Consider the following 26,248-nt stretch of genomic DNA (forward strand, 5'->3'; position numbering starts at 1 on the left):
TCTTGTGGCAAATCAGCAACTCAACCAATTGGTCAAATTTATAACATTAAAAATTTTGTGGGGGCTGGCCCTGTGACCAAGTGATTAAGTTCACCCACTTCACTTCAGTGGCCCAGGGTTTCACTGGTTCACATCCTGGGCGCAGACCTACACACTGCTCATCAGGCCATGCTGAGGCAGCATCCCATATGCCACAACTAAAAGGACCCACAACTAAAATATACAACTATGTGCTGGGGGGATTTGGGGAGAAAAAGCAGAAGAAAAAAAAGATTGGCAACAGTTGTTAGCTCAGGTGCCAATCTTTAAAAAAAAAAAACCTTGTAGATCTGCTAAGGTCAGTATCACTACATTTCATCTAAACCTGACTGAAAAGGAGCAAAGACGATAATTAACTACTAACTATATCCGTTCTTATAGAGTAAATATTTCATCTACAAAAAAATAAATATTTGAGAAAGGGTTAAAGTCATGTTACACAGCTCCTGAAGAATGTTCTTCAGAGTAAATACTTTATTTCTACATATATTAATATCCTATATAGCTATAGTTGAAAGATTATATAACATCAAAACTCCAAAATTTAATTTTCAGTTGGCAGAAAGGTGGGCACATTTTTTAAAAACTATGATAACAAATCTTTCCTTTAGGAACTGAAGGATAATTCAGGAGGTAGGCACTTGAACCAGTAAGATCCAGATTAGGGACAGAGGTTATCATTTTAATGACACAATGGCTCAGTGGGCCTCTGTGTGCCTGTGATGCACAGAAGGGTTGGATGTTCAGAAAGAGCACTAAGAAGCCACGCACAGACAATACAGGAAATCTCACTTCAAACAGGAAAATCAAAGGATGCAGCAGTAGACAAATGATGTATTACAGCCTGGAAATATTCTGGAATAAACAGATAGCAGTGGCACACCAAGAAGGGGAGAGGACTGAGAGTGGTTTGCCTCAGTGAAGAGGAATATTTTATCACTGATTTTGTTCAGAATTGCTAGCATGTGGTAACAATAAAAAGTAACCACTTTCAGTCTATTTCATTATTATCTTTAAATCATCTACAGGCAGTGCATCCCTTTGTTGCCTGCACCTAGGGGGGCACTCTCCCACTGCCCACCCCCGCCCCCTTGGTACACCACTGACAGACGGAGACATCTAAAATGCCCCGTTCTACACTATCCCTGTGTAAAAGACTACTTGTTTAAACTACATCACTAGAAAGAGCTTTCCCAAAAGAGGGAGGAAAGAAATCAGACTTCATAATTATTTTCTCTACTGTACTTAAAACTACCCTAAGTGGTTTAAGTATATTATATATGAACATAAAAATTTAAACACTGGCTTAAAAATCAGTTTGTATTCATCTAATATACATATTTTAATAATAAAAAACAATTTACAATAAAAAGAAAATGCAGCATTATCTTAGCATAATTAACTCTATGGGGAAAAATGCCCTTTAGCCATAGATTTTATTCTTTTAGAGATCATAAAAAAGGTCAGAGCTCAAAAGTAGTAATAGTTTTTCCCTAAGTTGTCTCCACCCGTAAAGCTGAAATTTATTTTCAGCTTCATAAAGAGCCAAAGGCTTTGTCTTATTTCTGTTCTTTAAATCCATTGTGTGTAAATAAAATATTCTAATTCTATTAAAAGTAAGGTTTGCATAAGGAAAAAAGTTCTTTCAACCAAACTTCTAATGTATTATTGGTCCTAGTCTAAATGCTTTCTAGGTGTGAGAAGTGGAGATAAAATAACTACCATTAAACGTATTTCAAGATTTACTGAAGACAGATAAAAGAACTAGCAACTATGACACCAGACTACCTGATTTGAAGGCCAGAGACTGAATGCACTAAACACAGAGTGGCTTGGAAAGAATATCTGCACAAGGGGCAGATCGGCTCCACCTCAAAGTCTACAGGGTTTTGACCTATGTGCACACGTGCTTAGAGACCAAACCATCACTTCCAGCATTGTGTTTATAATTACTTGAAATGAAGGTGCTGTTATAAACCTTAAAACAGTCTCTACCTTTACAAAGAAGAGAACAACAGAAGCACAGTGTAATTATGCAATAAGGGAAATGTGAGGTTTAAATAATTTAAATCTATAAAGATTTAACGAACAACACACAATTTAATGAACACTTTAATGCTAGATGGGTAAAAAAAAAGGGCAAAAACTATTCTGCCATGTAAAATAACAACAAGAAAGCCAATTTCTGAAGTTTCTAAATTCTTAAAAATTTAATGTGCCTTAACATGGCAAGGTTTCTCAATAATGTACTCAATTATGATTAGTAAAGGCTTATTGGCCAAAGACTGCTACTATACAGTAGGGTTTAAAATAGAAGCAGATACGGGTCCGGGCCCCTGGCCGAGTGGTTAAGTTCCCGCACTCCACTGTGGCGGCCCAGGGTGTCGCCGGTTCGGATCCTGGATGTGGACATGGCACCGCTTGTCAGGCCATGCTGAGGCAGTGTCCCACATGCCACAACTAGAAGGACCCACAACTAAAAATACATAACAATGTACGACGGGGCTTTGGGAGACAAAGGAAAAATAAAATCTTCAAAAAAAAAAAAAAAGTAGATTGAATTAACATCTCCTCTTCCAATATGTAACTAAGTATGAAGTAAGGTTCAAAAGTTTTTTTTTTACAAGATATTCATAAATAGATCAATTTCTAGAGTTTGCCTGGCATCTAATAATCAATGTAAAGCAACCCAATGCTTTATTTACAGACTTCAAAGGAAACAAAAGCTTAGGAAAACAAATGTGCCCTCTTTCACCTGTTCAGTAAACACCAGCTGGTGTGTGTCAGAGAAGCAGGATGCGTTCCTCGGAAAGCTCAAGGCTAGGCTGTTTTGAGACTGTTCCCTCCATAAGGTTTGCAGGCCTATACAGCACTGATATTTAGACACAACTAGAAAACCACAACCAGAAATGCATCTTTCTAGCTTAAACCTAACTACATATCAACTTACCAGATCCCTGTGCAACACCCAGTTAGCATGCAGGTAGTGAATCCCATCCAGGATCTGATACAAAAGTGACTTCACCATCCCCCGAGGTAACTGAACTGGCTTCTTGTTTGCTTTAGAAGCTCTGTGAAACTTGATTATATGCTGAAAGAAAGAAAAGTATCACCAGAAGCTTAAAAAAGAAAAGAGGGAAGGAAAATTTGACATATAATATTTTCTTAACTGAAAAAGAAACACTCAGGGATTGCCAAAGATAATGAAAATAATTTCACGTTCTGCTGCAGAACATTAAAATTTCCTAAGAACTGGAGCTAAAATTTAATTTCCTAAGCATATGATGGTAACTCAGAAAATTAATTATTACAAGAAGAGTAGAAAATAATGTGTTTCATTTTTAAAGTATAATTAAAAATTACTTTCAGAGTATACTTGACCCCTGTTTATCTGGTGGAAATTTTCAAGAACAGAATCTTATTTATTCTGTTGTGATTAAATTGGAAAAAAACCCAGAACAAATTTGGAGATACTTCTGGCTGGCTAACAGCATAGATGTGATACCTATTTATGATATATAAGTTACAAAGAAAGCAAATGGGGAAATATTTCAATAAAATACACACAAGCACAAAGAAATAACATGTTAATGACCAGTTCACACTGGAAAAACTTAGAAATATGAAAGATTCACATGAGAAAAAAACAGCCTTGTACCATCTATCAAAGTTTTTTAGGTATAGTGTTAGTGGCCATTCAGTAAAACACAATACCACTTTATAAATAGAAAAATCACTTTATAAATAAATGTACCTCAACAGAAACAAGATCCAATGTTTCAAACTCTCTTGACAGGTTTCTTCATTTTAATTAAAGCACTCAAACTGCAAGAAAATCTAGAAGTCAGCTGCAGTCAACTCTGCTGTGTGCACAACTACGCATAAGACTGGCACCTAATATGCACAAGAGCAGACTCCTGACCAATATTTGTGAGTGAATATTAAGCGTACTCTTGAAATTAGTAAAGATAATTAAAACAAGAATGAGACATTTAACATTATAGGTTAACATTTTTACTTCCTATTTTCTTATTATATAGAAAGTAGAACATGGATAAAGAATAATCAATGATTAATGAATTAAGGAGTTTTACTTTCCAAAGAAAAAATATACAGCTAAGGCAAGCTGCTAGGAAAGTAAAGTGTATCAGTCAGAGCATAAGTAGTACGATTAATCTATATTTTATTAGCAGCATTGCATCATTTTAATTTTCTTCTCACTTTTCAAAATATTTAAGAACAGGCAAACAAAACAGAGCTAAAACAACTCTTAATAATCTAGAATGTTTTGTTACCTATCATAAGAAATGATGTGACAATCAAGTCTGTTCACCTTAAGAAGAGCCAGTGGCTCTCAGAGTTTAATAAAAATAGATTAAAATACATCATTTTCTGATTTTGGTTAAAACCTGCCAGCGTAAGAATGAAAGGAACAAATATGTAGGGGAGGTAAGAGAATCAATCAATGACATATACATTTCTTTAATTAACATTTTCATCAGGGTATTACAAGTTATTTTTTTAACAATATTTTATAACTACAAAAAACTACAGTTGTAGAATTTCTTACCTCCATTTTTATTCCAGGGCTATCAAACAAATATTTGGTATGCATACCATAAAATTTCACCAAAACCTAAGTAATTTTTCAAAATGACTCTTTTTACTGCAACTGTTTTGTCACCTTCTGCTGCCTTACTCCAGCTAATTCATTTCGATATTCCAATTGAAGTAAGAAAATAAAATGCATAAAGGAGTAGCTTTCAGTAAATTGAATTATCATTTGGTTTTGATTAAAATGAACACTAAAAGTACTTATTTACTTAAATGAGCATTAATAAGATGATGATAAACTCAATGACGACTATCTATACACATCTGGCAACATCACATGTAAAATTTGTGAAACTATAATTATTATGTCTATATGTAAAATTAAATATTACATATCAGCCTGCTAGAAATCATACTGAATATAATATTATCTCCTATGTGGAACTATATTTTATTACAAATTATGTTTATAAGTTAGCTTGGAAAATTTCTCATCAATGTGCATTGTATGATTTCAAGTTAGGCTTGAGTATGATGAGCATTCAATTCAATATTGGCCATTCTGATTTAACAAAATTTTATTAATAGAATCCAATTTCATTTGATTAGATTTCCTTTAAAAGAACAGAAGCTAACAAAGAAATAAAAAATATTTACAACCAGCATGGACTTTGGACAATAAAACAGAGAGAGAAAATTTCGCATGTTTATTTTCTGTTTGAAAACAATTCCTTTCAGATAACTTATAAATTAATTTGAATCAAGTCACATTTAGTCATAGAAAATAGGAATCTAGAGTGAAAACATTTCTTATAAATCTGAAAGCATAAGAAATTTGCGAAGTTTCAATTTCTTAAATCTATTAAATTAAAATTACGTAAATAAGGTTAATTCTGGAAATTAGCAAAAGAGTTTGAAACTATTTTACTATTTTCAGAAAGCAAATTTACTTTAAAACAGTTTTACTGGAATTTGTGCTAGTTTTATTTCAAAATTTTGTATTTTCATTTACAAACTATGTCGGAATGAAAAATGTAAATTATTTTGAAGATTTTTAAAATTGAGCCAGGATATTATGACCACTTGGATATATGTTTTCTCTTGTATTTATCTCAATAAATGCACAGCCATGCTAATTTAGTAAATACAGACGAGTATGCAAACACAGTGAAATGTATAAAAACCTCATTGTCTATTAAATATCAGAAAAAATATAGCTCACAGTAGTGAAGTAGTTGTCAATGAATTAACTCAACGTAATACTGGTTTTTTGTTTAGTTGTTTTGTTTTTAAAATTGTAATCTGCTAATGTTCTTTACAGAAGACTGATCAGGATATAAGCTTTGTGAGTATGTTTCAAAATTATTTTGGCTATCCTGTTATAGATTTTCATTATATATATCAGAAAGTCTTATCCCCAAGATGGCATTTCAGATTTGTAAAAGACCTAACTGTTACATTTCACAAAGGAGTAAATTTTATAATTACCCAAGACTTTCATAAACACCAATTTTCAAAAAATCTGTCAGTAAATGCAAAATACTGAGGCAGCTGTTTGTATTTCAGCTATTTAGACAAGATAAATTGAAATTCTTGGTTTATAATAATTTTTATCAAGACAGCATCATTGTTTTCATTATAGTAGCTAAACTAATAAGCTGTAATTACTTGACTTTGAGAATCTTCAAATATTTAGTTGGGTCTGGGCATCTAATAATATTCTTAGCATAGATCAAACGTAAAATGACTAAAAATCACAAAGATACTGGAATCTATTTTCATGACAATCTTATTCAGTAGGAGAGCTCTCTTCCACAAAGAATTCTTCCTATATAAGAAAAGACCCAATTCAAGCAAGTAAAATATTGAATTTCTGCTGATGAAAATAAGAAATACATTGGAAAACTGAATATCAATTGTGAATGATATCCAATAAGATTAACAACAGTTTCCTGCATTTATACAGTGCACTTAGTTTACAGAGCTTTTCAAATACAAAATTGTTCTTCAGAAAAATCCTGTAAAAGAAGCAGGAAAAGAATTACATTTTACAGATGAGGGAAACTACAGCTTCAGAGTCATTAAGAAACTTGCCTAACGTTATAGGACAAATAACAGATAGAACCATTAGATCTTGGTCTCATCTTCCAAATACAACACATTCGTCTCCCTTCACGGGGACAGATATCACCTTCTCATTTTAATACCACAGAATAAAAGCAAATATGCTGCTTTTAAATTTTATAACAAAAGTTATTACAGTTACTTTTTTATTTTGTCAAAAATCTATAGCTATGAAACAATAATGAAGTGTTTATACGCTTCAGATTTTACAGTTTTCTGTACTATGTTACAAAAGTCAAACTGATAAGATCAAAGCGTAACAATACAAAACAAAACACTCTAGCCTTGGCAATTCATCAGTCACATTCTATGAGGTTACTTTTATTTTAAAAATGTAAATCGCATGGTAAAGTGAGCTCCTAAAATTGTTTTTAGTCATTCTTAACAATCCCTGACTGACACCAGTCTACCAGCAATTCACCTTACCCAGAGGTCATGTTCCGCATAGTCAAACAGAAGCCATACTTTCCTATCAGCATGAGACAGAAACACCTTTTGAAGAGAGATGACATTTGGATGCTTAAGCTCTCGAAGTAACTGCAAAAGAAAGGAGATCCATTTGTTTATGGAAAAAAAGAATCTGTACCATAAAAATAAGGTTTAAAAAAACCAACACCATTTGTAATTCAAAGGCAATACAAAAACCTAATGGTATTCAATCCTTAAAATCAAATAAGTACCCACACAATTTTGAGAGGTCCATATAGGTGCTTCAGTAACAAATGAGTAAAAATCTGTGAGGAAAAGATACAACTGAGTAAATCTGTCTATTTTGTTGTTATTGTTTAGTTGGTTTTTTGTTTTTTTCAATTGTGGTAAAACATATATAACATACAAATTACCATTTTAACAATTTTTAAGTATACAATTCAGTAGCACTAAGTACACTCACAATGTTATGCAACCATCACCACTATCGATAACTTTTTCATTATCCTAAACAGAAACTCTGTACCCATTAAACAATAATTCCCTATTTCCCTCTCCCTCTCAGCCCCTGGTATCTTCCATTCTACTTCCTATCTCTATGAATTTGCCTATTCTAGGTACTCTAAGTGAATAGAATCACACAATATTTGTCCTTTTGTGTCTGGTTTATTTCACTTAGCATAATGTCTTTAAGATTTATTCATGTTGTAGCACATACTAGAATGTCATTCCTTTTTTATGGCTGAATACATCAATAATTATATGCATATACCACATTTTGTTTATTCATTCATCTGCTGATGGACACAGGTTGATTCCAGGATTTGGCTCCTGTGAATAACGCTGCTATGAACATTGGTGTACAGGTACCTAACTCCCTGCTTTCAGTTCCTTGGTTGTATACCTAAGGAGTGGAATTGCTGAATCATATGATAAATCTATGTTTAACTTTTTGAGGAACCACCAAACTGATTTTAACAGCAGCTGAAGCATTTTACATTCCCATCAGCAATATATGAGAGTTCCAATTTCTCCACATCCTCACCAACACTTATTTTCCTTTTTTAAAAAAAATTTCTAACAGCTATATCCTAATGGGGTGAAGCAGTATCTCATTGTGATTTTGATTTGCATTTTCCTAATGACTAATGATATTGAGCATCTTTTCATGTGCTTATAGGTCATTTGTATATCTTCTTTGCAAAAATGTCTATTGAAGTCTTTCGCCTATTTTTGAATGGGCTTTTTTTGGTTGTTGACTTGTAATTCTTTATATAGCACACTGCCTGGCACCTGGTAGGCACTCACTAAATATTTGGTGAATATATGAATAAATTAATTTATGAATAAACAAAATACACAAACTAAAGAGTATCATACAACACACTCTTTGGCTTCTCATTTGTGGACCTAAGATCACTGCTTTCACCGTAAAAACAATCCACTTCTTTAAAAAATCCCATTCTATTTTTTAAAAATCTATCTGCTTAGTCAGACATGAAATCTTCAAGAGTAATGATTTTACTAGTGAGTAAGGACTTTTATTAGTAAGTAGTAAGTAAGAGTACAGCCGGCCCTGGTGGTCTAGTGGTTAAGATTCGGCGCTCTCAGAGCCGTAGCCTGGGTTCGTTCCCCAGTCAGGGTAGCACATCACCCACCTGTCTGTCGGTTGTCATACTGTGGCGGCTGAGTGTTGCTGTGATGCTGAAAGCTATGCCATTGCTATGTGAAATAACAGCAGGGTCACCCATGGCGGGCAGATTTTAGCGGAGCTTCTAGAGAAGATTCTGGCCACCCACTTCCGAAAAATAAACATTGGCCGTGAAAATCCTACGAATAGCAGCGGAGCACTGGCTGATACAGCGCTGGAAGGTGAGGATGGTGCAAAAAAGACTGGGCAGGGTTCCACTCTGCTGCCCACAAGGTCGCTAGGAGTTGGAATCGACTCGAGGGCACTAACAACAACAAAGTACCAGTAAGGGTTGTGGACTGAACTGTGTTCTGCCAAAATTCATAGTTGAAGCCCTAATCCCCAGTAAGCACCTCAGACCATGACTGGAGACTGTGACTGGAGATAGGCCTTTAAAGAGGCAATTAAGTTAAAAAGAGATCCTTAGGATAGGCCCTAATCCATTCCGAATGGTGACCTTACAAAAAGAGATTAGGATACACAAAGGGTCAACCCTGTAAAGAGGTCACAAGAGGGTGGCCATCTGCAAACCAAGAAGAGAAGTCTCAGAGGAAACCAATTCTGCAGGCACCATCATCTTGGACTTATAGCCTCCAGCAGTGAGAAAACAGTTTTTGTTGTATAAGCCACCTAGTCTGTCGTATTTTGTTACGGCAGCCTTGGCAAACTAATACAGTACAGTCACGCACAGAATAGTCACGTTTTGGTCAATGAGGAACTGCACATACAACGGTGGTCCCATAAGATTAGTACAACACAGCCTCGTTGTGTACTAGGTTATATCATCTTGGTTTGTGTAAATGCACTCTATGATGTTCACATAACGATGAACTCGCCTAACGGCACATTTCTCAGAATGTATCCCTGTTGTTAAGTGATGCATGACTGTAAATAACTATTACTATTAAGTAAAACACTCTATGTTGAGTGGTTTTTTTGGGAGACTTATCAGGAGAAGGGTCACTGTGGGATTGGAGATGGAATGAGAGTCTCAGCGGGGAATTACCTCTAAGTAAATATTTATACTGAAGTACTTCCAAAAGACCAGGGAGCTATGCTACATTTAGCAAGGCTAACATTTACCAAATGCCTACTACATGCCAGGCACTGTGGTTGATGCTTCACTAGGTCCTGGGACACAAAATGAGCTAAAACCTTCTGCTGAAGTCCTCCAGCAGGAGACAAATGCAAGTAAGCAGACAATTCTCTAATACTGTGTCTGCAGTGGTGGTAACTAAAATTTATTGAGAGTAGTTAATATTCACCCAGAGTTTATTGTGTATGAAGAAGCGTTCTAAGCTCCTCACAATAAACCCTATGAGATACTATTTTTACCATTTTACCAATGAGTAAACTAAACCACAGGGAAATTAAGTAACTTTCTTTGGGTCCTTCAAGCTAGTTATGTGGTAAAGCCAGAAGGAGGGCTCAGGTAATCTGGCTGGGGTCATTTTTTTTTTTTTTTCTAATTGGACTGTTTGTTTTTTTGTTATTGAGTTGTATGAGTTCTTTTTATATGTTGGATATTATCTCCTTATCAGCTACACAATCTGCAAATATCTTCTCCCAATTGTTAGGTTGTCTTTTTGTTTTGTTGATGGTTTCCTTTGCTGTGCAGAAGCTTTCCTTTTTTTTTCTGAGGAAGATTAGCCCTGAGCTAACTACTGCCAATCCTCCTCTTTGTGCTGAGGAAGACTGGCCCTGAGCTAACACCCATGCCCATCTTCCTCTACTTTATTTGTGGGATGCCTATCACAGCATGGCTTTTGCCAAGCGGTGCCATGTCCGTGCCCGGGATCCGAACCAGCGAACCCTGGGCCACTGAGAAGCAGAAAGTACTAACTTAACCACTGCACCAATGGGCCAGCCCCTGGCTAGGGTCTTAACTGCTACATGCAGTAGTGAGGGGTTGGTGCTCTGAGACTGGGAGCACTCCAGAGTTGTCATATCTGATGAACAGAACTTCAGCATTTCATCTCATACAGAGCATGTTGATGCTTATTTCTTAACATTTTACAAAGCATTTTTTGCCTTTTTAAAGATTTTATGTTAAAAAATTTTTAAAGGAAAGATTTAAATAAATTTATACAATGGGTTCCATCACAGAAACCACCTAAGTTTTTCTAATTCTACTGGTAACAAAATCTCACAATTTCCTGAAAACTACGATCACTGGTAGAAATGCAAATGTTTTACTATTGGTAACAAAATGATCATCATCAACTGAATTCATTCCAATTGTGCCATACAATATTACACTTAATCTGAACTCTGAAAGTACAAATAAATTTTTTAAAATATTGATTTCTAATATTAAAATTTTACAACATAGCAAAAATACTAAATTCTAAATTTATGTGATAAGTGTGATGATAGTTGAGTTGAAATTACCGTAAAAGCATAGAGAAAATTATTCCAGTTTTTTTTAACCTGTGGAGAGTTTTTTTCAATTGAATTCTGCAAATTGCTAAGAAAAACTGAGATGCCTAGGTTAAAGTAGATGTGAGCTTTAAAAGCAGAGTCTGCAGCTTTATCTCTGCTCCCCTAGCCCCCCTAGGCCAACTGCGCAGCAGCCTCCTAGAATATGCATGGTACCATGAAGCACTAGGCTAAAGGGATTCCAGCTCACAGGAAATCCTGGAAATACAAAACAAACCTTTTACAACACAATGAGGATAAGATATGCAGTGCTCTTAACTTTAATAGAAATTCTCAGAGTTTCTTCCTCCCTCCCTTTTACATTATTTACTGAGCAAAGGTGATGTGTCAGACCTAGTACACACTGGAGAAGAAATGAATTGCAGAGGGGGTAGGAACAACAAATAGAAAATAAGCAAACACACACAAAAAAAGAAACTCTTTGTAATTATAATTTGTAGTAAGTGCTTTAAAAGAAACAAACTGGGTGCAGATCACAAGAGAATAATGGAGGCGAGTGGTGGGGACACAGGACTTCTCAGAGGAAGATTTAATAAATGGAAGGGAGAGAGGTGTGGTAAGACTTGCCAGAAGGATTTTTTTTTTCTTTAATTATGGAAATGTTTTTAAAAGTAAATAAAATGGAACAGTAAAACAAACCCCTGTGCCCTGCACCATCATCCACTCCCAGCCTGTCTCATTTCATCTATTTGTATTCACAACCACCCCTCTTACCTCACCCTGGATTACAGTGGCATAACCTGGTTTTACCATGCTTCACTTTATTGCACTTTGCACATACAGCGGGTTTTTTTGTTTGTTTTTGTTTTTTAAAGATTGGCACCTGAGCTAACATCTGTTGCCAATCTTGTTTTTTTTTCCTCCTTCTCCCCAAAGCCCCCCAGTGCATAGTTGTATATTCTAGTTGTAGGTTCTTCTGGCTCTGCTATGTAGGACACCGCCTCAGCATGGCCTAATGAGCAGTGCTAGGTTTGCAGCAGGGATCTGAACCCGTGAACCCCTGAGCCACTGAAGCAGAGCCCGAGAACTTAATCACTATCCCACTGGGCCAGCCCCAATAAAGTACTTTTTAACTAAGGTATGTACACTGTTTCTTTAGACATAATGCTATTGCATACTTATTAGACTATAGTATAGTGTAAACATAACTTTTATATGCACTGGGAACCCAAAAAATTCCTGTGACTCACTTCATTGTGATATTCACTTTACTGCTGTGGTCTAGAACTAAACTCGCAATATCTCCGAGGTATTCCTGTATTTTCAAGTAAATCCCAAACCTCACATGATTTCAACTATAAATACTTCAGTATGTATCTCTAAAATAGAGGATCTCTTTTCTCTGACAACAATGGAAATAAATTAGTAATCAACAATAAATTATCTAGAAGGCTTCACATATTTAAAAATTAAACAATATATTTCTAAATACCCATAAAAAAGGAAGAAGAAAAATCACCAGGAGAATTGAAAATATTTTGTATTAAATGACAATGAAAACACAACGAAACAAAATTTCTAGAATGCAAGCAAAACACAGCTTAGAGGGAAATTCATGGTTTTAATGGCTTGTACTAGAAAAGAATAGTTTAAAAACATCAATGCCCTAAGGTTCTAACTTAAGAAGATTAAAAAAATGTAAGCCAAAAATAAGTAGAAGGAGGGGGCTGCCCTGTGGCCGAGTGGTTAAGTTCCCATGCTCCACTTCGGCGGCTCAGGTTTTGCCAGTTCCGATCCTGGGTGGTGGCATGGCACCACTCACCAAGCCACGCTGAGGCAGCGTCCCACGGTAGCACAACCAGAGGCACTCACAACTAGAATATACAACTATGTACTGGGGGGCTTTGGGGAGAAGAAGAAGGAGGGGAAAAAAAGAAGATTGGCAACAGTTGTTAGCTCAGGTGCCAATCTTAAAAAAAAAAAAAAAGTAGAAGGAAAGAAACAATAAAGATAAAAGCAAAAATCAAAGATATAACAGAAAATAAAAAACCAAGTCCACAATGAAATAGGGACATCACTACAGATGTGAGAGGATAATAAGGGAACATTATGAACAATTTTGTGCCAATAAATTCTACAACTTAAATGAAATCGACAAACTACACAAAAAATACAACTTAAACACAAGATGAAATATAAAATCTGAAGAGCTCTCTATCTATGAAGGAAATAATAGCGGTTGGTGAATTCTATGAAACACTTAAGGAAGAATAACTACCAATCACACAGAAACTCCACAAGAAAACAGAGGATGAAGAAAGGCTGCCTAACTTGTTTCAGGAGGACAGCACAACCTTGATACTAAGGACAAAGACATTACAAGCAATATATTTACAGAACAATACCCTTCGAACTCATAGACCTAGAACTCCTTAATAACACTCTAGCAAATCAAATCTAGCAATCTACAACCAAGCAGAGATTATTTCATGGATACACAAATTAGATAAACATTAAAAAACCATCAATGTAGTCTACCAATGTAACAGAATAAAAGAGAAGAACTATATAGTCGTTTCAATACATGTAGAAAAAAGCATTTGAATAAATTCAATACCATTTACAAAAAAATAGAAGGGAACGTCCTAAGCAAAAGGATAAAGCTGGTGGCCTTACATCACCTTACTTCAAATCTTGCTGTAAAGCTAGAATAAACTGGTATATTGGCATAACGATAGACAAAGAGATCAAGAGAACAGAAAAGAGGCCAGAAATAGTCCCACACTTACAAAGTCATTAAATTTTTTACAAAGATGCCAAAGGAATTCAATGGAGAAGAATCTTTTCAAAAAATGATGCTACAACAATTGTACATTCATATGGGGAGGAGAGTCTTAAATCCTATATTGTACCACAAACAAAACTTGAGTAGATCATAGGGTAAAAAGTTAGGTAAAACTATAAAGCTTTTAGAAGAAAACATAAGGAAATAGCCTCACAATCAGTAAGTAGATAAAGGACACAGAGAAAACAAGAGTCATAAAAGGAAAAACTTAGTAAATTAGACTTCATCAAAATTAAAAATTTCTGCTCACCTTAAATGGAAGAAGCACAATCAAGTACCCTAAAAATAACCTTTCGTAACTGCATTTAGAGTTATCAACATACATAAAGAATGTCTGTTCCTGACGTGAATGGAGTTTTGTTGTTTTTCAAGCTTTTTGTTAAAGTATAACAAACAGAGAGAAAGCACATAAACCATAAGTGCACAGCTCAGTGAGTTTTCACACATTAAACCCACATAACCAGTCCCAGAGCAAGATCAAGAAACAGAACATTACTAGCATCCTGAAAGCTCCCTTTATCTGCCCTTCCTGTCACTCCCTGACCCCTCCCCAAAGGTAATCACTACCATGACAGCTAACATAACTGACCATAATTAAATGGATTTTAATTCTTTAGAACTGCCTAGAATATACAGAATAGCAGATGTTGAAGAACTGACAATTAATGTATAGATATCTTGCCTCAAGAGTCAAGAGTTTGAAAAACTTATCAATTAAATGAAATACAATTTCCACCATGGCATATACCTTTGGTTAAGAATACCTTCCATCTCAGGCTATTCTTCCCTCATGGACGTAGTTCTTACATGTCCTCCAACACCTGGAACCGTCCTTGATTCTCCAGTTTACATGTATACCCTTCTCCCATTCTCTACACAATTCTATCATAATGCATGGCACACTGTTCTTGTTAATATAAGATTTAGGAGTCTCTTTCTCCATCAGCATGTTAATACTTAAGGCCAGTGACCCAGACTTGTTCTACGGCTACCTACTCTACTTCCTGTCAACATGACACACAATAAATGACTGTTAATTGAAAACCCGGTTCTATAGAATCTGTTAAATGAGTCAAGTTATTTAAATTACTATCTCTAGGTCACACAGCCTATATCTATGGGTAGACAGAAGGGCTGAAAGCAACAAAAACAAAGATTGTAATATATATTCTAGAATATTCTGATTAAAGCCAGAAAAAACTAATTTGGACCCATAGTTTTACAACAGCAAAAACTGAAATAAAATCTCACTGAAGCAATACTCAGTTAAAATGTATGAATAATTATTTAATAATGCATTAACATGAAGAATATTTTCCTTAGGAATCAAAATGAGATTCTAATTACCATATGGAAAGCTATGCTTCCAAAAGAAAAAGGCATATATTTTTCCATACTCAAATGAACAGATACAATGAAAATCAAATAACACAATCTCATTTTAAGTTGATATAAGTAACATTAATTTCATTTTATTAAAATAGAAATAGTAATTTTATATGAAGTAAATGCCACTTTTATTGCACTCGATGAAATAATAAGAACAACTGGACCCTTGAGGCTGGCCCAGTGGCATAGAGGTTAAGTTCATGTGCTCCACTTCGGCAGCCCAAGGTTTGCCAGTTTGGATCCTGGGAACAGACCTACATACCGCTCATCAAACCATGCTGAGGTGGCATCCCACAAAGAAGAACTAGAAGGATATACAACTAGAATATACAACTATGTTCTGGGGCTTTGGGCAGAAGAAGAAAAAAAAAAAAGAGCAAGACTGGCAACAGATGCTAAATCAGGACCAATCTTCCTCACCAAAAAAAAAAAAAAGAATAACTGGACCCTTAACTATTTAGTGACATTTATTGGAAAATATCTATTTATAAAAACAACTGAGATTGACTTAATCCCAAATAAGTGAATTTATATAGAAGTTTCTGCTAGCACTACATGCCACCTTTACTTCTCTTTAAAAAACAAATACCAGGGGCCAGCTCCGTGGTCGAGTGTTTAAGTTCGCATGCTCCACCTTTCACAGCCCAGGTTCTCACCAGTTTGGATCCTGGGTGCAGACATAGCACCACTCATCTAAGCCATCCTGAGGTGGCATCCCACATAGCACAGCCAAAAGGACCTGCAACTAGAATATACAGCTATGTACTGGGGGGCTTTGGGGGATGAAGAAGAAGGGAAAAAAAAAGACTGGCAACAGATGTTAGCTCAGGTGCCAATCTTCAAAAAAAAAAAATTTCAATAAATACTTGGTATGAAAAATATTTACCAACTTTCAATTAATGTGTCTATGTGACAAACACAATCCTGAGACCTATATAGTTGACACTCATAAGTCAGTTGATAATAATGATGATAAAAAGAGCTTCACTTACTGCTATTTCTCTACATGCCGACATAGAGATCCCGGTTCCTTCTATTTGTTTTAAAGCATAGTCTTTATCATCTTTCCTGTAAAAACAAAGTTATTTTAATATACAGACAAATCTAAATTTATGTGTTTTTAATAAAATATAAATCACGTATTTAATACACATTTGACATCTTTCACACATAATCACATAATGTCATACAGAAAACTTTTTTAGATAATCAGGTCCAATCCCATTATTTGATGAGAGAAGTTAGATTCAAAGGAATAAAAAGACTTGTCCAAGGCCCACTGTTATTTGCAGAAGAGAAAAATTCAAAAATAGAGCTCTTGACTTCCTGTAATAGGTTCTTCCTGCTCTCTTATACATATGCTTCCTCTCTATGTATGCATGTGTGTGTACGGCACACACACATATAAAACTTACTTCCTAAAGCCCATTTACATATTAGTGGGTCAAAAAAATTAAGAAATGAATGCATCACTAAAGTACAAAAAAATGATTATAATTTACAATGCTATAGTTCTTGTATCCCCAAATACCATCAAAGAGATTCACTCAACATGTGTTTATGGAGCACTTATTATGTTTCCAGTACTGTGCCAGGTACTGGGGATACAGCAGAGTTCCTTCTTCTATGGAGCTTTCTGTGTCTACTGGCCTAGACAGACAAATAACTAATCTACTAGAATAGAATATGATAAGTGCTATGATAGGGAAACTACAAACCACAGAGGTTACCCAAAGGTTACTTTGGTGGAGGACCCAAGCAAAGACTTGTCAGAGGAGATATCATCTGAGGCCTCAATGGCAGTCTCAAACTTTCTGGACTCGGGACCCCTTTATTCTCTTAGATAATACTGCGGACCCTGAAGAGCTTTGCTTGTTGTAGCGATCAATATTCAGCCAATTAGAATTTTAAAATGGGAACTTTTAAAAACAGAGAATAAAAAGCACACAACCATTAGCCATCAGAGCAACGGTATCATCACGTTATGTCTGTCACCTTTGAAAAAAATCCACTGTACCCTCATGAGAATCAGAGTGGCAAAAGCAAGTATCATAGCACTACTAAGAAATCAGTGTTGACCTTGCAGACCCTCTGAAAGGATTTTGGGGACCTCTAGGAGTTACCACATCACACTTGTAGAACTGCTCACGTAGGATGTGTGCATGTGTGTGAGCGTGTATACGTTGAGACTCGGGCGAACATAGTGTGAAAGCACATGAGGTGAGAGAAGAGCATTTGAGGAAGAACAGATAAGAGTAAACAACAGGAGATGAGGCTGGGGATATAATTAGGAACCAGAACATAAAAGTCTTTTTACTCCAAGAAAACAGGAAGCCCTCCATTAAATATTTTTTAACAAGAGAAAAAGCAATGATATTTTACTTGGGAAAAATATCTTTGGCTGCCTTTTGAATGCTGAGAGGTATAAATAAGGACAGGAGGCAGAGAGACCAGTTGAAAGTAAATAGCATTGGAATCACTCAGGTGAGGAGGGATGATGGTGGCTACTGCAGTGTGCTTGCTACAGAGAGGAGAGAAACTGCACAAGTGAAGCAGAACCTACAGCACTTGGTGATTGAATACTGGGGTACAGAAGGAGAAGTCAAAGATAATGATTTCTGCCTCTGGCAACAAGTTAAGGACAACATTATTCACTGAAAGAAGAAACAAGCAGGAGGAAAAGATTTCAGGGAACAGGAAGATGACACTTCCATTTTGTGTAGGTTGAGCTTGCAGTACTTGTGCGACACCTAAGTGGGGGTGGGAAGCTGAATAAACACGTCTAATGCTCAAGAGAAAGTTGAAGACATGGATTTACTGTAATCAGCATATACACAGTAATCAAAGCCATGAGAGAAGATGAGATGAGACCGAATAGAAGGACTGTCAAGAAAAAGATTTCCAAAAAGGAGAGAATAGCAAATAGTATCAAAAGCTGCAGAGAGGTCTAGTAAGGTGAGGACTGAGCAGTGTCCAGTGAATTTAGCAATGATCAAGTCACCAGTGGATAATGGACTAGACAAAAATAGTTGCAGTGATGTAGTGGCAGTCTGTGTTGAGGAACGAACGGGGCATAAGTAAACTGAGATAATAAATGTAGGCTATTCCTTTGAAGGAGAGAAAATAAGGCAGCCGCTACAATAATACACAAGGTTAAAGAATTATTATCTTTTTAAGATGGAAGAGATTTGAATATGTTAAGTACTGAGAGGCAGAACCCAGAGAAAAGAAGCTACTGATTTAGAAGAGGGAGGGAAAAATTAAGAGAGTAAAGACTGAAACACCGCGGAGAAATTACACTCAGAGCTAGAAGGAGAAATACTTCTTCCATTGTAATAAGAAGAAAGGATATCGAAAAGGATAGATACAGGTGCAAAGCCGTTGGTTCAGACCCAAAAAGCTTGGGGAGTTCTCGCTTTGGTGGATTTCATATTTTTCTGATGTTGAAAATGAGGTCATATACTAAAAGTAAGGGCAGAGGTGGCAGAGCTGGAGATCTAAACAGAGTGAAGGTTTGATTGAACAAGTGAATAACTCCTTATAAAATCAATTCATTTAAATCCATTTAATACTTTATTATTTTAAATTATCTTTGTTTTTACAACATATTTACACCAAATCCTTAGTTGGGAAAACAAATCCCAATTACTTCCTTATTTTTTTGAAAAATGATTTGTTTTATGACAATCAGCTTTACAATATACTTTCTAGTAAAACACCATTGGCACTCATTATATTAAAAATACATTAAGAATATTTGTACTTAATGTTCACCAAGTCTGAATGATTTCTGAAAGACTTAAAGAAGTTAAAGAGGGTAACACAAAAATAAAATGAAACTGGGGACCAGAATTAAGTCTATTACACACTTTCATGTGCATGGTACTGGTGTAACCAGATGGCTCCCCATATCTACTATTTGAGGATAACATCCTAGACTTGAGCCCTCTAAAGTGAGAGTGGTGGGAATGGAAATAAATTAAACCAAAGACTTACCTGTTCACCTCCTTAACAAGAACCCTTGGACTTTCTCTTATGGAAAAATGGCAAAGCTGCTGTATGAAAATTTCTTCTCAATGAGCTAAAAAATTCTAATCTGCCAACAGTCCTCTCTCCTATCCCAAGTAATTACATGTGTTATATTTTATAAAAGTAAATTATTAGAAAGAAAGGTGAAATGAGAGAATATAAAAAAACTTTAAAAATGTCTGATTACCAAAAAGGTAACCTCCTCTTGAAAATCACCTAATATAATTACCATCATAATATAACAGTGCTTTGGGGTTCACACAGCACATTTATTTATCTCTCCATCCACACAGATACTTTTTAGTAAAAAGGGACGCTAGAGATGAAAAAGATTTGTTCCCTAGTTTCAGTCATGATCCAGTTGAAGTAGTCAGATTATATAAATAAGTAAAGGCAATATAGTGTGCTAAGTACTATAAGTAGAGAGGATGATCAAGTATATCTTGAAGGGCTGAAGCAAGATGAAACAAAGCTTCAGAGTCTTAAGACTTAAGTTTGTTAGGAAAGGAGAGAGGGGTTGGGGAAAGAAATCAGTAGTTACATGAGACATCCCAGGAAATAGGAAGAGCATGTACAAAACTACAGAAGCACAGAGAGGGTGTGGTATGCTCAGAGAATAACACAGAGTAGCAGTAGCAGTTCGATATCATTGAAACAGGCTGACAGTCCTGAAGACGGACGGAATTTTGGAAATAGGCAGAGGTAAGATGGGAAGAGGTCTTTCACGCCAGCTGTCTCCTAAGAAAGGTGAAGAGTATATGTACTTCACTTCAAGGAGTGTACAAAGCAAGTAAGTATGACAAGAAAACATCACATTTAAAAATAATAAATAAAGCTGAGAGAAAGCGTGTTACGTGAGAAGACCAAAGAAGAAGATAGTAGAATCATGATGAACACTCGCCTTTAACAGATAGGAGGAGTAAGGTGAAAATACAAAATGACTGTAAAGGAATGGTTAAAAAAATAAGTGGTGCTTTGGAAAAACAGAGTAGTACTGAACATACATATCAAACTTTACTTCCCTCCTAAAATCCTACTAAAACTGTGGGAAAGGGAATTTTTTAAAGGCATTAACCCAGTAGGATGAAAAATGGGAGAGAGGACAGCAAAAAATTTGGAAACAAGAAAGTAAGTGAACAAACAGTAGCTGACTAAGAGGATCCAAGAAAACTAAATCAGAAGCTGACAGTGAAGAAAGCTGAGAACCAATTAGATTTACACAGCAAAATCCTCCAAAAGCAGATAATAGAGAGTACAAGATACCTCTGAGAAGGAGAATTGGCTGGATCGAAGACAAAATTGAAGAGAGATCCTAGAAAATAGAAGAATAAAACAAGTAAGAGAAACCTAAAAGAAAAATAGGAAAATTGGAGAACTAGTCCATGAAATCTAACATACAAATAAGCAGGAGGTCCAGAAAGAAAGAACAGAGAAAAGAGAGGAAGAAAACGTATGAAGTAATTCAAGGAAACTTCCCACGGGACTTTAAAAATCCCTGAAGTACAGGGTTTGTATAAACTGGAAGGGTCCAATGAGTTCCCATCAAAAATGGATGAAAATAAACCCACATCAAGACACCGTATTTAGACATTTCAGAAAAGTAGAGACAAGCAGTAGATTTTTACAAGCTTCCAGTGAGGATGGATAATGGGCCACTTAGAAAGGATCAATGTTACTCAGCATGAAAAAAAAGAAAGCCTGTCATTTGTGACAAAATGGATGGACCCTGAGGGCCCTATGCTAAGTGAGATAAGCCAGACAGAGAAAGACAGAAACCGTATATCACTTATACGTGGAATCTAAAAAAGATGAAATCGTAAAAACAGAGTAGAATGGTGGTTACCAGGGGCTGAGGGAATTGGGGAGATGTTGTTTAAGAGTACAAACTTGCAACCAGTAGATAAAGAAGTCCTGGAGATATAATGCACAGCATACTGATTACAGAAAACTTCACAGCTGCTAAGAGACTATATTTTAATCGTTCCTACCACAAAAAAGAAATGATAATTATGTGATGTGATAGAGGTGCTAGCTAACGTTATGGTGGTAATCATATTGTAATATATAAATTTATCAAAACAAGCTGTACACTTTAAACTTACACAATTTTATATGTCCATTAAATTTGAATAAAAATAAACTAAAAAAAAAAGACAGACTCAGGACTCAGGATACCTTTGGATTTCTGAACAGCAGTGCTGGAAGCTAGAAGTTCTAGACTAGCTCTGTACCGTATAAAACCATGAAGTATTGATCCTACTGTCAATAGATGTTGTTTGGAGTTTAAGCTCTGTGTAAAAGTCTGCTCTGGAGAATTATATTGTCAGCTGCAATGACAGGAAAACATAGAGTAGTCAATCATATCACGGAGCTTGCACCAGAATGTAAATCAGTGCACTGCTTCCTTCATGGGAAACTTATGTTTTAGGGAAAAAACAAAAAAACAGGTGAAATAATCAATGTGCTTAATTATATACTAAAAATTATGAATTACATAAAGGCTAATGTGTTAAACTTAAGATTTAATTATTTTGATTATGTGATAGTTTGGAAGCAGACCACAAGCAACTATCATTGTATGCCGAGGTATGATGGTACTGAGGGAAGAAGGCCTGTGAGAATGCTGGGCTACAGCGTGAAATCTTAGTGATTGTGCAAGATACAGCAGTTTGGCTCCACGCTTGAGAGATGTGAACTGAACGGCCTAACTTGCTCTACTGTGATATTTTTGGTATTCTCAATGATCTTAATATTTCCAACTAGGGAAAAAATGCTCTTAAATATATATTATTAGGCCTTAGCTATATTTTAAGTCATTTTTAATAAAATTTATTTATTTGAAAAAAATTAAAGGTTCTAATAATTATGTTCTTAATGCTGGATTTTCAAATATTGCCTTAAACTATTTCTAACCTTTGGATACCATGTATTATATTATTTAAAACTCCTTGATTTTGCCTTTTGTGAACTTAAGTCCCAAAATCAAAATAATAAAACTGATAAGATGTCTTTTACACCTAAAATATCTTTGGATTTCCTATTATGAAAATTCTGTTCTCTCCAAATTGATTATTTGACAAATCAAGAGTTCCGTCTTTACAGATTAGTTAAATACAAATAAAATATATCAATTATATACGTTCAGTGATTATGTACTTTAAGTTGAGACAAGGCTGACTCTTCTCATGTTCATATACAAAAACTGGTACAATAACTGCTTCAAAGTGATTTTTGTGTCTAGGTTTCAATATCTTTGTCAATCAAAGACAAGCATGGTACACTTGATGGTAGAAATCAAGAGGCCATGAGGTTTGTTAAAGTTCTCACTGTTCACTCCCTGGGTAATCAATGACTGAATTCCTATAAATTAATTGTGTATTATATGTCAATAGATGAGCCATTCATTTCCATTCATAATAATCTTCCAGAGCTGTTCGATCTAATCACTGATGGAAACAACTATCTTTCTTGCTAGACACTTAATCAGCTCTACATGCTCTCAGATTGGGTGACTGGCTATTTTCGAAGCATCAACAGGGAAAGACTGCACTTGAACTCCCATGGAAATGACCTTGCCATATTCTGTTAACAATTAAAAGAGCAGTAAAACTCCTTGGATCCATAGCTCTCAATTACAGTGACACAACAGGATCTTAGAGAATGAGACAGCTTCTACCCAAGACCTTTGGACCAAGCAGCATGAAAGAGAGACAGCTTCCACTCAGGACCCAAGAGGGAACAAGATCTAAATGGCCAGAACCAAAAATTACCATGCTTTAATTTGCATGCTCTTATTTTTTTTCCCCAAGCTCTTTTCTTTCCTCTCTGCTGGTTTAAGTTTCTGAATTGTTAACAGACACTTGTTATCTCTTACAATAATACCCATAATATTGCTCTTTGCATCCCTAGCCACTCCTTGTATGAGTCCAATATCTGGCTACAATTTGCTTGTCATTTCACAAAAATGTACGAACAAGCCGATTGTTGAGATTGTAGCCACCTTCTTTTGGGTGCAACTCAGCTTGCTTTAGTTCCTGGGCAATTACACTCAACTACTAAACAACTCTTTAAATAGTAAACTAAAAATAGTAAACAGGACAGACAGCCCCTATGATGTCAAACCTAGGAAAGTTTCTATCTACACCAAAACCATACTTGGAACTTTGGCTCTTGGCCTAGAAGTAGACTGCAGACTCTGTTAATAATCTCTCAGCATTTGTCAGTGTTACAGAGCTCAAATCTGATCTCCAAAGTCTTAGATGTGCAGAGTCATTTTTGCTTTGGATGATTCAATAACCTTACAAAAACAAAAAGTATACGTAAAGAACTGACTTTAGTCCAACAATAGATGAGGTTCTCTGAATAGTGTTCTGATCAACAGAATTCTGGCAATAGTGAAGATCTGGGTTTCACAGAACAATGTTATGAACGGCTAAATCCAGCCAAAAAGAGGGACTGAGAAAGTGAAAATAAGCCCCACTGATAATCAGGTTGTGATACTCCTAACAGATTAGTGGCAAGGCCAGTAAAACGGCAAACCAGAAATAAAGTTTCACCCAAGGCCACGCTACAGCTGAAAAATTACTAAAATGGCTCTTTTTTCAGTGATAACTGCTTTTTTACCAATGAGTCCCCAGCTCTGTATCACTCCTACCTTGAAGTGAATGCTAAAATACCCAATTACCAAACTGACCCCACTTCATGACAATATCCAATCCAGAGCTGGTCTACTGCCCTAGTCTTTCCTTAGAATCAAGCGTTCAGCTCAAGCCCAAACCCTACCAAGCCTTTGCCCACTTCCTCTTACTGAGACACCTCAGTAAATTCCTAGGTACATGCTCTCCCTTGCCACAGCAGGCTAATAAACTGTTTGACAACAGGTGCATTCCTGATGGCCTTTATCATTCATTGTGCCCAATTATCTTACGTGCATTAAAGCAAATTGAAATAACACTTCCTTTGATTTAAACTGGGGTAAATTCTGAGAGAGCACATTCTAGCCAGTCACATTATATTTTGCTTAAAATCCCTTGTCATATTAACATCTTCTGTTCTTTTGATCATTCCGACAAATGAAATCCACAAGTTAACATCTTAGTTAATGATATAAGCTTATTTAAAAGATTATTAAAACTACTAATTCTAGATTTGAGGGGATTTCTTGGCAATTTGGGGGGAGGTCCTGTGCTTGGCATTGTTATAGCCCTTGATAGGTAGCTGTGAACAAGACAGGCCCACCAAGAGTTACTTTCAAGTTTCTTGGCAGCTCCAGATGCCAAGCTCCAAGAAGTGACAAAGCTTCTTGGAAACCTAGCAATGAATCTCTCCTCTGCATTAGCTCATGGAATTCAAGCTAAATTTGTTGGCTCTCATATTTCAAATTCATCTTTACCTTGTTTGGAGAAACAGCCATTGAGAACTTAAAAACATTTCTAACCTTGGAGGTTGGTCCTTTCCTATCTGTTCAGTTACAAGATTACAGTAATGATCAGATATCACTAAACGTGGGGGTTTCCCATCAAAGTAAACTACTTATCAATCAATCTTTCTTACATTATATTTCCAAAGTGTCATTTTCCTGAACACCACTCTACAGCAAATAAAGTTATATTTATTGCATCTTGACTTTAAGAACCATATTTTGACATTGGGTCATTTATAATCACTGTTTTTCTCCTTAAAATTCATGCTAGAAGAAACGAGCAATGCTAAAAACAGAAACTAATGTACAATACTACTTTTCCCCCAAATGGTTGGTCTTTCTTGCTATTTCATATATCCGCCTAATTCATTTGTACTCGGCCTCAAACATTTTTTTCCTTAAAAGTACTATTACATCAGGCAAGTGAATACACCTGAACATTTCTTAAATTTCTTAAATTTCTTTCTACCCTGTCAACAATACTCTGTAATTGAAAAGAATGTTATGAATGCTCATTGTTGAAAAAATAAACAGGATGAGATCTGAAGTCATTACATTACAACTCTGACTCTTACATGGAGAAGCTTTATTGCACCATTAGTAACACAACGTTAAATCTGAATTTATAAAGAAAAATCTGGCCACAAAAGTTTTTCAACTTAACGAAATTAATATACATCTACTCTCTCACCCTTGAATTTTATTTTTATTATTTCCAGTAACTTTTAAGACTAATATTTAACACTACTTAATGGTTCTCACTTAAACTGGTGAAAATATGGAGGAATGGTAACCCTCATGCATTGTTACTAGGAGTATAAACTAGTATAAACAATTTAAAAAGCAATCTGAAATAGTGATATTAAGTATGTGTATTTCCTACATCAGCAAATTGCTGATTGTGTATCACAGAAAAGGTTTCACATAGTTGCAAAAAGTGTTAAACAATAAAATTAACAAGCTCTGATTAGACTAGACTTATGGAAAGATCATACAACATTAGCATACACTGGAAGGATCCAGACCGGAGGCAAGAAGGCTAATAGGAAGCTACTGTCAATAACCCAAAAGTCAAATAACAAGTATGAAAACTATAAATTTCAATATTTTCAATACATAAACAAACAGGGATGGAATTAGGAAGTGATAAACTCATCCTGGCTGTCTAACAGTAGTCACAGATACAGGTACAGTGCTTCACACGAGTTAAAAACTGGCAAGAAGAAACTTGCCTCTTTTCCCCTGTTTCGTTCCACCCATTGCCCCACCCCAATCACACATAAGGTAAAACGGGACAGAGTCTCGCTGTAATTAGGTAAATACGGAACATCTTACCAGAAGTGAGGTG

General features: G+C 35.6%; 1 protein-coding gene across 5 annotated transcripts in view; it reads right to left on the bottom strand.

Moving 5' to 3' along the window:
- Window positions 1-26,248, bottom strand: part of CDK8 (cyclin dependent kinase 8) — a 124,297-nt gene that overhangs the window by 46,206 nt on the left and 51,843 nt on the right. For all 5 annotated transcript variants that reach the window (XM_046664872.1, XM_046664871.1, XM_046664870.1 and 2 more), the window contains exons 2-4: window positions 16,442-16,517; window positions 7,144-7,254; window positions 2,990-3,130 (exon numbers count right to left, since the gene is read on the bottom strand). In XM_046664872.1, the coding sequence (XP_046520828.1) occupies window positions 2,990-3,130; window positions 7,144-7,254; window positions 16,442-16,517 (328 nt within the window). The remainder of the gene's footprint in view (window positions 1-2,989; window positions 3,131-7,143; window positions 7,255-16,441; window positions 16,518-26,248) is intronic.

This window comes from Equus quagga, chromosome 6, assembly GCF_021613505.1.
Source record: "Equus quagga isolate Etosha38 chromosome 6, UCLA_HA_Equagga_1.0, whole genome shotgun sequence".
Lineage (NCBI taxonomy): Eukaryota > Metazoa > Chordata > Mammalia > Perissodactyla > Equidae > Equus > Equus quagga.